Source organism: Ochotona curzoniae, unplaced genomic scaffold, assembly GCF_017591425.1.
Source record: "Ochotona curzoniae isolate NIBS_2020 unplaced genomic scaffold, NIBS_Ocur_1.0 scaffold_4506, whole genome shotgun sequence".
Classification (NCBI taxonomy): domain Eukaryota; kingdom Metazoa; phylum Chordata; class Mammalia; order Lagomorpha; family Ochotonidae; genus Ochotona; species Ochotona curzoniae.
This window is the reverse complement of record NW_024467119.1, coordinates 44563065-44575998: the sequence shown is the minus strand read 5'-3', so window position 1 is coordinate 44575998 and position 12934 is coordinate 44563065. Positions and strand designations below refer to the sequence as shown.

General features: G+C 41.7%; 1 protein-coding gene across 7 annotated transcripts in view; it reads left to right on the top strand.

The window, feature by feature from the left end:
• LEF1 (lymphoid enhancer binding factor 1) overlaps positions 1-12934 on the top strand; it is a 124653-nt gene that overhangs the window by 79238 nt on the left and 32481 nt on the right. For all 7 annotated transcript variants that reach the window (XM_040967401.1, XM_040967399.1, XM_040967402.1 and 4 more), the window contains exon 4: positions 5258-5390. In XM_040967401.1, coding sequence (XP_040823335.1) covers positions 5258-5390 — 133 coding nt within the window. The remainder of the gene's footprint in view (positions 1-5257; positions 5391-12934) is intronic.

Here is a 12934-nt window from a genome sequence, read left to right as displayed (position 1 = left end):
TCATGTCCACAGGAGGTACTTTCACCACACAGGAGGCTCAAAGAAGCCCTTACCTGCAGGGAACAGCTTGAGTGGCAGGCAAGCTAGCTTTCTTGGAATGTTTTCCAGTCCTGGAGAGAACGGCAGCAATTGAGTCACTGCAGCTCTAACCTCATCCACTGACTCCTCTTTGATTCATTCTTGTGCCTGGGACAAAGACCACACTGTTGTTTCATAGGTGTCACGTACTGTCAGGTGTAGCCTAGATGGTCAGCTCAGAATCCAGGACAGGATGGAGGTGGCTTTTCAGGGTGACAGCATGACATACTGGATCCTGGCTTTGCCACTGACTAGCTCTTTGCCCTTGGGAAAGTTACTTAGCTTCTTGATGCCTGTCTCCACAGCTGTAAAAAGGGAGTGAGAATTGTATCCACATGGAGGTTGCTGTGAGGATAAGGTGTTTAGTATACAGTAAGCCCTTGGTAATTGTTAGTTGCTATAATTATTAGGTGTAATGTGGTAAGATGGCCCGAGGGGGATTTATTTTCAAGTGTTGGAAAGGATTTCAGGCTTCCTACGCAAAAGCCTGGTGGGACCTTTGAGTGTGGTGGGAGAGCTCTCCCCCATCATGATTCTTTGTAGGGAGGAGATGGGCTCACCTACCACTGACTGTGATTAAAGGAGGCACATTTAGCATCAGAAAACCATAGTTTGGAGTCTTGCTCAGCCACATGGTTACCCTCCGAGCTTAGAGCTTTTAATAAGTTGCTTTGAGTTAAAGTAGAGAATTTGGAATGATCTAAGACTACTAAGTGTTTCATAAAGGTGGGGGGGGTATCAAATGGAGGGCACACATTGGCAGCATCTGAGTTCTCCATTGGATGAGTAAGATTTACATGGCTGGATAAGATGTAAGACTTTACCTGACTATACGTGTGAATGAGAAAGAATCAAAGTGAATTTTATCCCTTCTCCCTTATCCCTCCCTTAGGTAAAGTGGGGAAAACATCTAAGCAGGCATCAAGAGACTTGGATACCTTATTAAAAAAAATTAGTTTATTTGAAAGGCAGAGCAAGAGAAAAAGGAAGAGAAAGATAGAACAAGAGAAAAAGAACTTCCATTCGTTGATTCACTGTCTCAGATGTCTGCAGGAGCCCATACAGACCCAGGCCAGAGCCAGGAGCATGGGAGTCGCTCTTGGTCTCTCACAGGAAGCAGAGGCCCAGGCCCTCGGCACATCACCCATGGTGAGTGCACCCGGCACTGGCCCCTCCCGCGCTGTTTCAGTGAGGTGTGCAGAGTGAGAGCTGACAAGCTTCAAAATCTCTACTTCTTGATTGCAGAATGTTTTGCAGCCCAGGCACATTATTAGTGGATTCATGGTGACCTTGTGTTAGTGGAGTGCTGTGCCGAGAGAGGCTGTGCCCAAGCAAGTACTGAGTCAAATTCCCAGTTTGAACACCAGTTCCATGGAGACCTCTGTCTCAACTTCTCACTGGATGGACTAAACAGCCTGGAGTAAAAGCACTTCAGATTTCCTACAGCTTTAACATAACATGAAGGCAGAGAATTGAATATATATTTTGTCTTATGGCATCCAATTCATTTTTCTTAGAAGATTTATTTATGTATTTGAAAGGCAGATTTATGGGGGTTGGGAGGTGACATCTCTGTTCACTGGGTCACTTTCCAAATGGTTGCAAAGGCTGGGACTGGGCAGGGTTGAAGACAGGAGCTTTTTCCGCATCTCCCATGTGGGTGTCAGTGGCCCAGGAAATTGAGGCATCCTCCTCTGCTTTCCCAGGGACATAAACAGGAAAGGTGAACAGGAGCAGTTTGTTCCCAAGGCTTTGGGTCATCCTCCTCTGTTTTCCCAGGCCACAAGCAGGGAGCTGGATGGGGAGTAGAGCAACTAGGAAATGAGCTGGCAGCCACTGGGATTCCAGCCGATACAAGACAAGGATTCAGCCACTGAGCCATCATGCAGACTGTGTGTGTGTGTGTGTGTGTGTGTGTGTGTGTGTGTGTGTGTGTGTGAGAAAAAATTTTGAAGAACATATCCTTTGTCTCCAATCCTTACTCCTTGCTGCCTGCCACACCTCCATTTAAGAAGTAAACTGTGAAAAAAAGGAACCTTGTCAAGGTAACGTCATTGGAGTGAGATAGTGTTCAGGACATTTTGGTCACTTATAAATGCACAGATTCCCACACATGTGAATATATTACCACATGATATTATAGTTCTGTAAATCTGTTTGCAAAAACTACGTCGGCTGAGTATTTTTTCCTTCACCTGTTCCTCACCTTGTTATTTGGGGATCAGAAGAATAGATTTAAGAATGGTATACTCCCTGTAAATAGAGTAGCAGTGCCCGAGTGCTTATGTTGTGTCTGCGTATAGTATTGCAGGACAGGGACCTCGGGCGTCCAAGAACACCCGTGGGTTTAAGGGCTGACTCTTGACTGTGCTGGCAGTGTGCCAAGCATCTGTGCTTTAAGTTGGAATCCACTTTGTTCGGTTTCTATACACGATGGAGATGGTTGACAGGAGGCTCACACGTATCACTGAGATTTCATATTGCTTTTATTATTTGTCCACGAAAATGGACATAATCCTTGTTAGCTTTAACACACCTACTAGTACTGCCTTCGCTATCCATCTTGCAAACTCTAAGACAAGGCCAGAGCTTAAATTAAAATCCTCAGCTCCTTATCTCCTTCCCACAGGAAAGCAAATCTGTGTTGAAAACCGTAAAATTAAGAGGAGAGCAAGGATAGCATAATTTAACAAAAATTCATGGTACTAGATTCTGAGCTATATGACTGGAGGGATAGGTCAGACATTAAGAAGATACTGCCTGCAAATGCAAGTTCCTCAAGGTAGAGCTCTGGAAACAAGAAAGGCATGCAAAAAAGAAGGGAAAACCCATCTCGCTATATATATTTTTTCCAGAAGATTTTTATAATGCTTAGCTCCTTACATAGCTACCCCAAGAAAGTATCTTTACAGATTATTTGGACATTATGCTTGTTATAAGGCTTTCAAAATGAATCCTAAAGCAGATATTTTAAAGCAGAGTTGAAATATCTTCATTTTATCACTTAGGTGTTGAGATCGTTTCTCTTGTAAAAAGGGCTTATGATAATATCCTCACCCCACCCCCACCTCCTCTAGCACTTAAAATTTCTTGTATTTAAGATGCTCACTCTATGTGTTTGGCAAACCTTATCATTAACACTTGAAAAGCATTAACAATTTTTTAAGTGATTTATACATTTCTATGCATAGATGTTTATGATGGGTTGTATAGAGAAAAATCATATGATTTGATAATGGCTCTGTACTTATGAAATGCCAAAGGCACTATGACCTGTGTAAGTTTTGCCATTAGAGACGAGCTGGTAATTATAACGCCGGAAGAATCTAATATGGAAATTAAAGCACTATACAAAAAAAGTGTGATTTTGCCTCTCCACCCTTACCCAAGTTTCTTTTGGATGGAAATTTTAAGGTGGGTGGTGAAGAGAAGTATTATTAGTAGTAGTAGGATAATTACTTCTCATTTAGGGTGATCCTTCCTGTTTGAGCAACATACCTTTTCAACTAATTAGTACAGAACATCAAGTTGTGATTTAGTGTGCTTTACTGATGTGGGTCCATGCACGCCAGTATCACAGGGGCCTGTGTTTTGACAAGTAGGTGGCACATGCTTTAGGCACCGCTGTGTGTGTGTGTGTGTGTGTGTGCGTGCGTGCACACACACATATATGCATACTTTTAGAGAAATTATTTCACATCCACTGTAGTCTGGTAAAATTTCACTAATTCAAGAGGAATATGGTGAACTAGTGTATTTATTATACTCCCTTCTTCAATCCATGTTACTCATGCAGTAGTGCTTCTAAACAGAGATCTTCCTGAGACTGCTTTAATTAGTAGATGACTTTGAAATCAGAAACATTTTACATGTGTGTAAATCTATGTGTGTATGCATAACACAGTGATTAAATCTAGCTAATTAAGATGTGCCATCCCACAGAGTTAGCCTTTTTGTGTTAAGAACGCTTAATATGTAATCTTAGTATTTTTTTCCCAGGATATGTTAGCTAGAGTTTCTTTAAAATATCCCCCCCCAAAGGTTGATTCTTGTTTATATTGTTTATTTATTTAGCCCATTCTTGGAAGAAAAAAAAATAACCAGCCTCAACTTTTCTGCATTCAAAATGGAAACAGATTAAAGCTTGATGAAGTCTTGCTAGATAACCTGAGCCTTTCAAAAATATTATTGCATCCAGGAGTGGGAAGTTTTTATCTGCCAAGGGCCAATTGGATTTCTATAACACCATTCATGGGCCACATAAAATCATCAACTTAACAATTAGCCTGCTGTAGATGCATTGGATTTCTAGTCATGCTTGCAGTTGTTGGCTTGGCAGGGCCAGGTCAGATGATTTCACAGGCCTTATATGGCCAGTTAGGCTGGGCACTCTCCATCCCTGCTATATCATTTTGGATTTTCAAATTTAAAAAATGTTAAGATTCAGTTGAAGTATGCTAAAGTGCAATGTTAATTTTCAATGCTTTTACAAGCTACGTTTATGTCCAATTCAAGGTTGGAAATTCCCTATGATCAATTAATACCTGTGGTAACCAGAGGAGAAAAACTGAGCAGGAACTAAAGTATAGCAAATAATTAACGTTTGATTGGCAAACCTGTGTGAAATATGAAAAGATGGTGTAGCATGCATGTACTGCGAATGAGTTTTGTAAACAATAGCAAAAGTTTGTAGTTTATTGGGTTGTTGGTTAAATTTTACTCTTTAAATTGGCCATTGTTATTCATCGGACAATTTTTTTTTATTGAGTGCCCTTTTTTTGTTGTCGTTGTTCCGAATGTATGCAATGCAAACAGAGCTTACAAAACATCCATAACTTTGGCCTCAATAAATCTTGAGTGAACTTAACCTGGGAAGATAACCTGAAATGGAATATAAATATGTATTTGCAGAGATTCGTCTCATATGAAATAACAGTGGTCAGCCTAAATCACCAGAGAGGCTTCGGTGAGATGCTGGTAATCTGTTCATGTGAGATATGCATGTACCTGAGCACTCTGCGCACACCTGCTCTGGGACCCTCGAAGGGCTGATTTCAGGTGTCGAGATCTGGAGATGATTCTGTATGCTCACTACAAATCGCCACTGTGCGACTTTCACTTTGGAAAGGCGACCAGAGCTTGGCATCCGTTAACTGTTGACCTTGTGGTTACTTTGCAGTCCAACAAAGTGCCCGTGGTGCAGCCTTCCCATGCGGTGCATCCTCTCACGCCCCTCATCACCTACAGCGACGAGCACTTTTCTCCAGGCTCACACCCGTCCCACATCCCGTCAGATGTCAACTCCAAACAAGGTACGAGCCCCTGCCTGCCCAGGCCTCTCTTGCCGAACATGGAGCAAGCCTCATCAGTGTGAGGCACCCTCCGAGTGCCCTTACTTCGTATCACCGGGTGGACTGAAACACATTTGTAGTGAAATGAGTAATTCATGTGATTGCAGTGCCTTTTTAAAAGGACGTATTTATTTATTTATTATTGGAAAGGTAAATTTAGAGAGGAGATAATAGAAAGATCTTCCATCTGCTGATTCACTCCCCAAAGTGGCTACAGCAGCCAGAGCTGCGCTGATGCAAAGCCGGAGCTACACTGATCCAAAGCCAGGAGCCTTCTCTCGGTCTCCCATCCAGGTGCAAGGGTCCCAAGGCTTTGCACCATCCTCTACTGTTTTTCCAGGCCACAAGCAAGGAGCTGGAAGGGAAGTGGAGCAACCAGGACACGAACCAGCTGGGATCCCAGCGTATGATTTAGCTACTAGGCTATTGCACTGGGCCTTGATAGCAGTTCTTTAGAATACACAGGAATGGATTGCATTTTCATTTTTTCAGGGTTAACAAAGAGGAAAAACAAGCCATGGTAGGATCATTTTTCAAAAAGAAGTTCTGAAAATCTTTGTATAATATAAAACAGTATATTGTGATAGTTTCTTTGCCCTTTGGCTAAGATCAAGTGTAGCAGTAGGTTGTATAAGTATCATGAAAATTGGATTCTCTGCTGTGTGCATTTCAGCATGCACAGTACCCACAGCCCCTATATAAGGAGGGCACCTTCCAAGATGTCTGGTGAAGGCCTGAAACAGGGTGGAAGCAACCACAAGTTTAATGCCGTTTCTATCCAAACTCAGCACTTCTTATGTACCATGACCATAAGTTGCAGTCAGTGATACAACACTGAAGTTAGCATGAATTCTGTTTTCCTTCTTCACAAAGTCATGAGTATCAGAAGTCTGAGATCTTAGGTATCTCAGCGTGTAGTTTTTCTCCTTATTAATGCAAGAACTACCACCTTTTCAACTGGAGAACACACTGTGTTGTTTCTCATGGGCCTCTCTGAATCGCCAGTGTCATTACTTTTGTGTCTTGAGGCTGTTGTTACATAAAATAATGGTTACTCAAGTGGAAGCACTAAAATATCCCAAGAGGCAATCTGATCATTGAGATGGCAGCCATGTGAAATGAGCAGCTGGTATGTACAGCATGGATACACTAGATAAAGAGAGGCCCCGGGACCAGGGGGTGTCGCGGTAGGACAGCTACATATACTGGTCAGAATGGTATGCAATTTAAAACCTGTGATTTTTTTTTAAAGAACTCTGTGTGGGGGAGGAGGCTGGGGGGAAGGAAGGGGAAATCCCAGGGCCTATAGAACTGTGTCATAAAATGATAATAATAATTAAAAAATTTAAAAATTATATTTTTTTGAAAGTCAATATTACAGAGGGAGAAACAACACAGAAAGAACATATGAATTTTTTATTTCTTCCCATTTCATATTTTTCACATCACAGTTGATTATGGGTGACTGGATACATGCACATATTTAAGCTAGAAAAGGGCCAGAATATAATATTTTAACTTAAAATATTGTCCTTTTGAGCGTTTTGTAATTTTTAAAGTTTTTCAGTGATATTCCCATAATGTTCTGTCCTTTTCTTTGTTGTTGTTAATTTTCAGAACCAGCTTAGTTATAAATGGTAAAGGGCAAAGCCATCTGATGTACTTAAAGTCAAAGCAACATAAATCCTATGTTGGTCCTCTACATAAATATCAAGTTCTACTTCTTCATTTACAGAAATAAAAAGCAGTTAAAGGAGTTGTGAACAATTAAAATATTTCTGACTGATGTGTGTAGGTTGAACTTAAGCCAGAGTCTGGGCCTCCAACACTGGATGCCATCTCCAGAAAGCAGGTCCCTGGGCTGGAGTTAGTCCTGCAGTGCCTCGCTGCTCTTGGTGTGTCCGTGCACACGTGGACTTCAACAAGGTGTCTCCATGTTCAGAATAAAAGATCTTACAAAATCACAGCAAGGCAAAATGTCACAGGGTAAAATGTGCCACTCTCTGCATTTTACCCTCTTGTCTTGCTTTAACTTTTGCAGACAGTTCTAAAAAATATTTAAAAAGCATAGTGACAGGGATAGAAGGCAAGCTAGAGATAGGAATTATCTACTGGTTCACTCCCCAGATTCCTGGGCTGAGCTACACCTAGGAGCTGAGAGCCAGGTCTCCCAGGTTGGTGGCAAGGGCCCAAACACTTGAGCTTTCATTTGATGCCTGCTAGGATGGTTGACCAGGAAAATGGATCAGAAGCAGAGTAGATGAGATTTGAACTGACACTCTGAATCGAGAGGATGGCATCCCAAGAAGCAACTTAACCCTCTATTCTACACCTGCCCATGGAGAGCAAAAAGGTTTGAGTGCTTGGAAGACCAAAGACTAGCGGGCATGATCAGAAGTCATCTGCTTGCAGTTTTTGTAGTCGGTATTTGTCCCAAGACTTGATGTAATCATTGTATTCGATTCCAGGCACTGCTTTTGCTTGCTTTTAATATAAAGTTCCTGGTTTTCATTGCATTTTTTTTTTCTGGGGTTTCACATACCCTGTACCTATTGGATAATATGTAAACTCTGATTTGGAAAGCCCTCTTTTTCCCTGGCACTGAGTTTTGTATAATTCTCTTTGGTTACTTTCATTGCCAAAAAGTAAGCCTACTAGATCTCTTGCTTTAACTGTTTTTCCTGCTGCTTGCCTGCCTTTTGGGTATTACCATCCGGCTCAAATGATTGAACAGACGAACCACTGAAGTACAGCTGATTAAAGCATGATGAAACAGGCCAGAGTTGCTATTTTCTAAATTCCTGCTAGACTAATTATCTATATCCAGAAAAAAAAACCACAAAGAGTAGCATATCCATACTCTAATCTCAGATAGAGCAATTCAATAAATTGAGAGCTTGTTGACAGCTCTCCTTCTCAAATGCAGAAAAATAACTTTCTACAACAGAAAATTTAGTTTCCTGTTGGAGTGCTCAATATTTTCACCTCCATGTGTGTCCAGGAAACTAAAAGAAAATTAATGTTAGTTTTTATTTTAAGACTTTGTTTATCTGTAAGACAGATTTTTTTACAGAGAAAAGAGAAGTTTTCCATTCATTTGGTTCACTCCAGAAGTGACTGCAATGGCCAGAGCTGAGCTGATCTGAAGCCAAGAGCCAGGAGCTTCCTTCTGGGTCTCCCACATAGGTGCCAGGGGCCCAAGGCCTTGAGCCATCCTCCGCTGCTTTCCCAGGCCATAAGCAAGGAGCTGGTTAGGAAGTGGAGCAGCTGGGACAGGCAGCTACTACAGGCAGAGGATTAGCCTGTTATGCCACCATGCTGCCAGCACTAATTATTTTGTTCATTATTAATGTAGTAAAAAAAAAGTTTAAAGGAATGAGATTTTAGATATCTGTTTGTGTATTGGTATTATATGTTTTATCCATATACATAATATAGCACTGCATTAGTACCAGGCACTTCCCAGCATTGTACATACTGATATGTTTATTCTTCACAATAGCATTGCTGTTTTTCTGATTTCCCCAAAATAGCATGAATAAGTATCTTCCTTAAAGACATGTAGTTAGAGGGAGGGATAGCAGCAGCATGTGGCATCATTGGCAAAGTCAAATGCTTTCAATGCCAATATCCCCTATGGCTGGTGCTGGTTCGAGTCCTGGCTGCCCCACTTCTAATCCAGTTCCCTGCTGTTGGCCTGGGAAAAACAAGAAGATGGTTCAAATCCTTGGAATCCTCACCCACATGGGAGACCAGAAAGATGCTTCTCACTCCTGAATTCAAGCATGGCACCATTCCAGGCGTTGCAGCCATTTAGGAAATAAGCCAGCAGACAGAGGAACTCTATCTCTTTCTTTCCCTCTTTCTATGTAATTCTGACTAGCAAATAAACAAATAAATAAATAACAAAAAAAAAAAAGAAGAAGACAGATAGCCAGGGCCATGTTGGGATACCCTGCATTAAGCTGTGAGTCGCAATGTCAGCATCCCATATCAGATTGCCTCTTGGAGTCCTGGCTGTTCCACTTCTGACCCAGATGGCCAAAGTACAAAGTCAGGATTGAGTTCCTGGCTCCTGGCTCCTGGCTCTGGCTCCTGGCTTCTGCCCAGGAACTATGACTTTTAAATAAATCTGAAAAAAAAAGAAAGAAAAGAAAGCATGTGGCTAGTGAGCGTGTAAGCGTGCAGGCTAACTTGAGAAATGTTTGCATTTCTGAGAGCCTTCTAAAAGTTCACATGGAGTCCAGTCATTTGCTCCAAAATAAACTGATCTTTTCATTCTGTTTCCACAAACTTTTTGAAGTACCTTCAGTTATTTACAAAAGCACTATGTTTTTTAAAAAAATTAAATTACATTAAGTGTATCCCCCAGCACACACTAAGTATTGAATTGATACTAGATTAATAAATGTTGTGAAATGCACATTAAGTTAGCATAGCAGCTGATAAAGAGGAACATACTTCTAGAAATCTTTGGAAATAGAATCTAAAATGTAAAATGGGCTGTTTGGGAACTACAGATCTGTTGTCTATTCATGCAGTGACATGAGCCACTTCATGTACTTGGCATGCACATGCAAAATGGTCAGTAATAGAACAGGCAGTGGGTTTATTTTATACTATTTGTTTTTGTTTCACTAGTTTATTTGTTGCAATTATTTGAAAATATTCATGAAAGGCCTCCTCTGCAGACAGGCACATTTTGCTAACACAGATTGATAAAATTCAGCCTTTTATCCCAAATAGTATGTGAGCTCTTGCAGAAAATCATATGCACAAACAAATTGTAAAACAAGCAAGCAAACAAAAATAAGAGCTTCCTAAGTGCTAAAAGTACACATTAGAAGTTGTAGATTTGAGGGAAGAGAGTTCTAAGAGGTGCAAAAGTTAGAAAACATTCTGTGGGAGAGGGCCTTGTGAAAGATGAGCAGGCTTTCTGAGGGCCAATGCCATGACACAGTGGGTTAAGCTGCCACCTGTGATGCAAACATCATATGTGAGCATTCGTTCATGTCTAGGTTGCTTCCCTTCTGATCCAGCTCCCTGCTATTGGTGTAGGAAAAACAGTGGAAGATGGTCCAAGTGTCTGTGTCCTTGCCACCATGGTGAGACCCAGGTGAAGCTTCTGGTTATTGACTTGAGCATGGCCCAGTGTTGCCTGTTGGTGGCAAGTTGGGGGAGTGGAGCAGATCTCTTGCTTTCACCCCCCCCCATAATTCTGACTTTGAAATAAATAAATGAATAAGTACATGAATCTTTTTCTTAAATAAATGTTCAGTCCCGCTGAGAGCACTGAGGTGTGAGGAGAGATCTGATGTCAGAGCATAGGAGGCAGCAAGTAAACAAAAGCCCTGGGTAGGGAAACTTGAAGGACCACCTCCATAGCCCCTGGGATCACACTGCCACCTGGCCCTGCCCAGAGACCTCTTCTTACCCCCTTCCCCCAGATCTGAGGCCACTGGGACTGCAGTCCCTTGTGACCCAAAGAATCAGCTTTACTAGAAAAAGCAATTAAGGTGACTTCCAGCATTTTATTTGTTTTTTAAAGATCCATGTGTTTCTAGTTGGACGGCAGAGCTATATAGAGAGAAGAGAGACAGATTTTCTATCCACTGGCTCACTGCTACAATGGCTGGAATGGACCAATCTGAAGCCAGGAGCCAAAAGCTTCTAGGTCGCCCACATGGGTGCAGGGACCCAAGAACTTGAGCCATTTTCTTCTGCCTTCCCAGGCCATCACTAGGGAGCTGGATCATAAGTGGAGCAGTTGGGACTGGAACTGACTTCTGTATGAAATGCCAGCATCATAGGCAGAGGCTTATCTTGCTGTGGTCTGGCACCAGCCCAATATTTCAATATGTTATATTATTTTGTAAGTATTTATTTTCATTGGAAAGGTGGATTTATAGAGAGAAGGAGAGACGGAAAGATCTTCTGTTTGCTGGTTCACTTAGCAAATGGCCACGTCGACCAGAGCTGAGCCAATCCAAAGCCAGGAAGGAGCCTCTTCTGGGTCTCCCACGCAGGAGCAGGGCCCTAATATTGCTATCCCAGTCCACAAGCAGGGAGCTGAATTGGAGGTGGAGCAGCCAGGACATGAACCAGCACCCATGAGATGCTGGCACTTGGAAATGGACGATTTGCCAGTTGAGCCATTGCACGGGCCCTGCGGTATATTATTTTAAAGACACAAAACATCAGATGATATTGCATAAACATTAAAGACCATCCTCCTTGCCAATTTCTGTGAGAATCTAAAAATAGTTTGTTCCAATTTCCATGTCAATGTAACATCAAATTTGAAGGCTCCATTTCTGGGGCCTGTGTTCAGGCCTTCTGTATCTAAATGTTTAAGTCCGGGTGAAATTCCTAAGTTTTATAAAAAAGCAGAATATTCCAAGGACATCCTTCATATGCTCACCTAATTCCACAAGTTAGTCAGTCTATTTCTAATTACTGAGGGGGTAATTAGGGAGGGAGAGAGTAAAAAACCTTTGATTATGAACTTCTATGTGGGCCCCCAGTCATTTGATTTGCTATGTGAGGAAACCTTTGTGGCCTTTTAGATTCAGAACTGGTTTCCCAAAAAACATTAAATGCTTAAATGTAGGGTTTTTTTTTCTTTTTCTTCTTCCTGTACCTAAGGTAAGGTATAAACAAAGGGGTATCATGGGCTTAGGAGTAAGTTAAACCTTTAGGTGCTTTTCACAGTGACAGGGCAGTATACTCCAGGGAGTGGCAAGCTCCAGAGACAATTTGGTGGCACTCTCATCTTCCATGGCAACAACTCATCCAGAACAGCTTGACCTAAGGACCCAGCGGACTCAACTCGATGAAGAGCTTAGTTGGAGCTCAAGTGGCAGAGACCAAGTGAATCATATCAAGGGTGGCCATTGTGGGGCAGAAAATTCCTAATTAATCTTTGATCCTTTGAGGTGTCACATTTCCCCCAATCTGTGTGGTTAAGGGAACCAGTGAAAGTCTGCAAGTGGCAATTTATCTAATCCTTGAGCACCACAGCAGTCATGTGGGGCTGTCACTTTTTCATTCTATGCAAAAAAAAAATTATTCACCATTTTCATAACCAAAGTAAAATAATAATGACAAAATGCATCATCTGGGCGTCTGTGTAGAAGACCATTTCCCTGACTGCATATTTATTCCTTCAGGATATAAACATAAAGGGTCTGCAAAAGGTTTATGGAAAAGTATGCTGTGAAAAAAATCTGCGTGGGTTTTTAAAAACATTGTGCATCATAACAAACTTGTCTTATGACTTTGTTTCCCACAAACCTTTTGGAAGTGTCTTCATACCGTGGGAAGCCCTTGTGTTCTCAGGAGTTGAAATCTTGAGAAAAGCTCACATACTCTCTCTTGTTCTTTGGCTCAGATGAGTCAGTATTGTTTCCTTGTAGATCTTCAGAGTCGATGGTAGAAAGTCCCGTACGGCTTCCTTTGTTCTAGTCAAGTGCCCTATGTGTCTAAAGCTGATTCTTGTGTTGTTT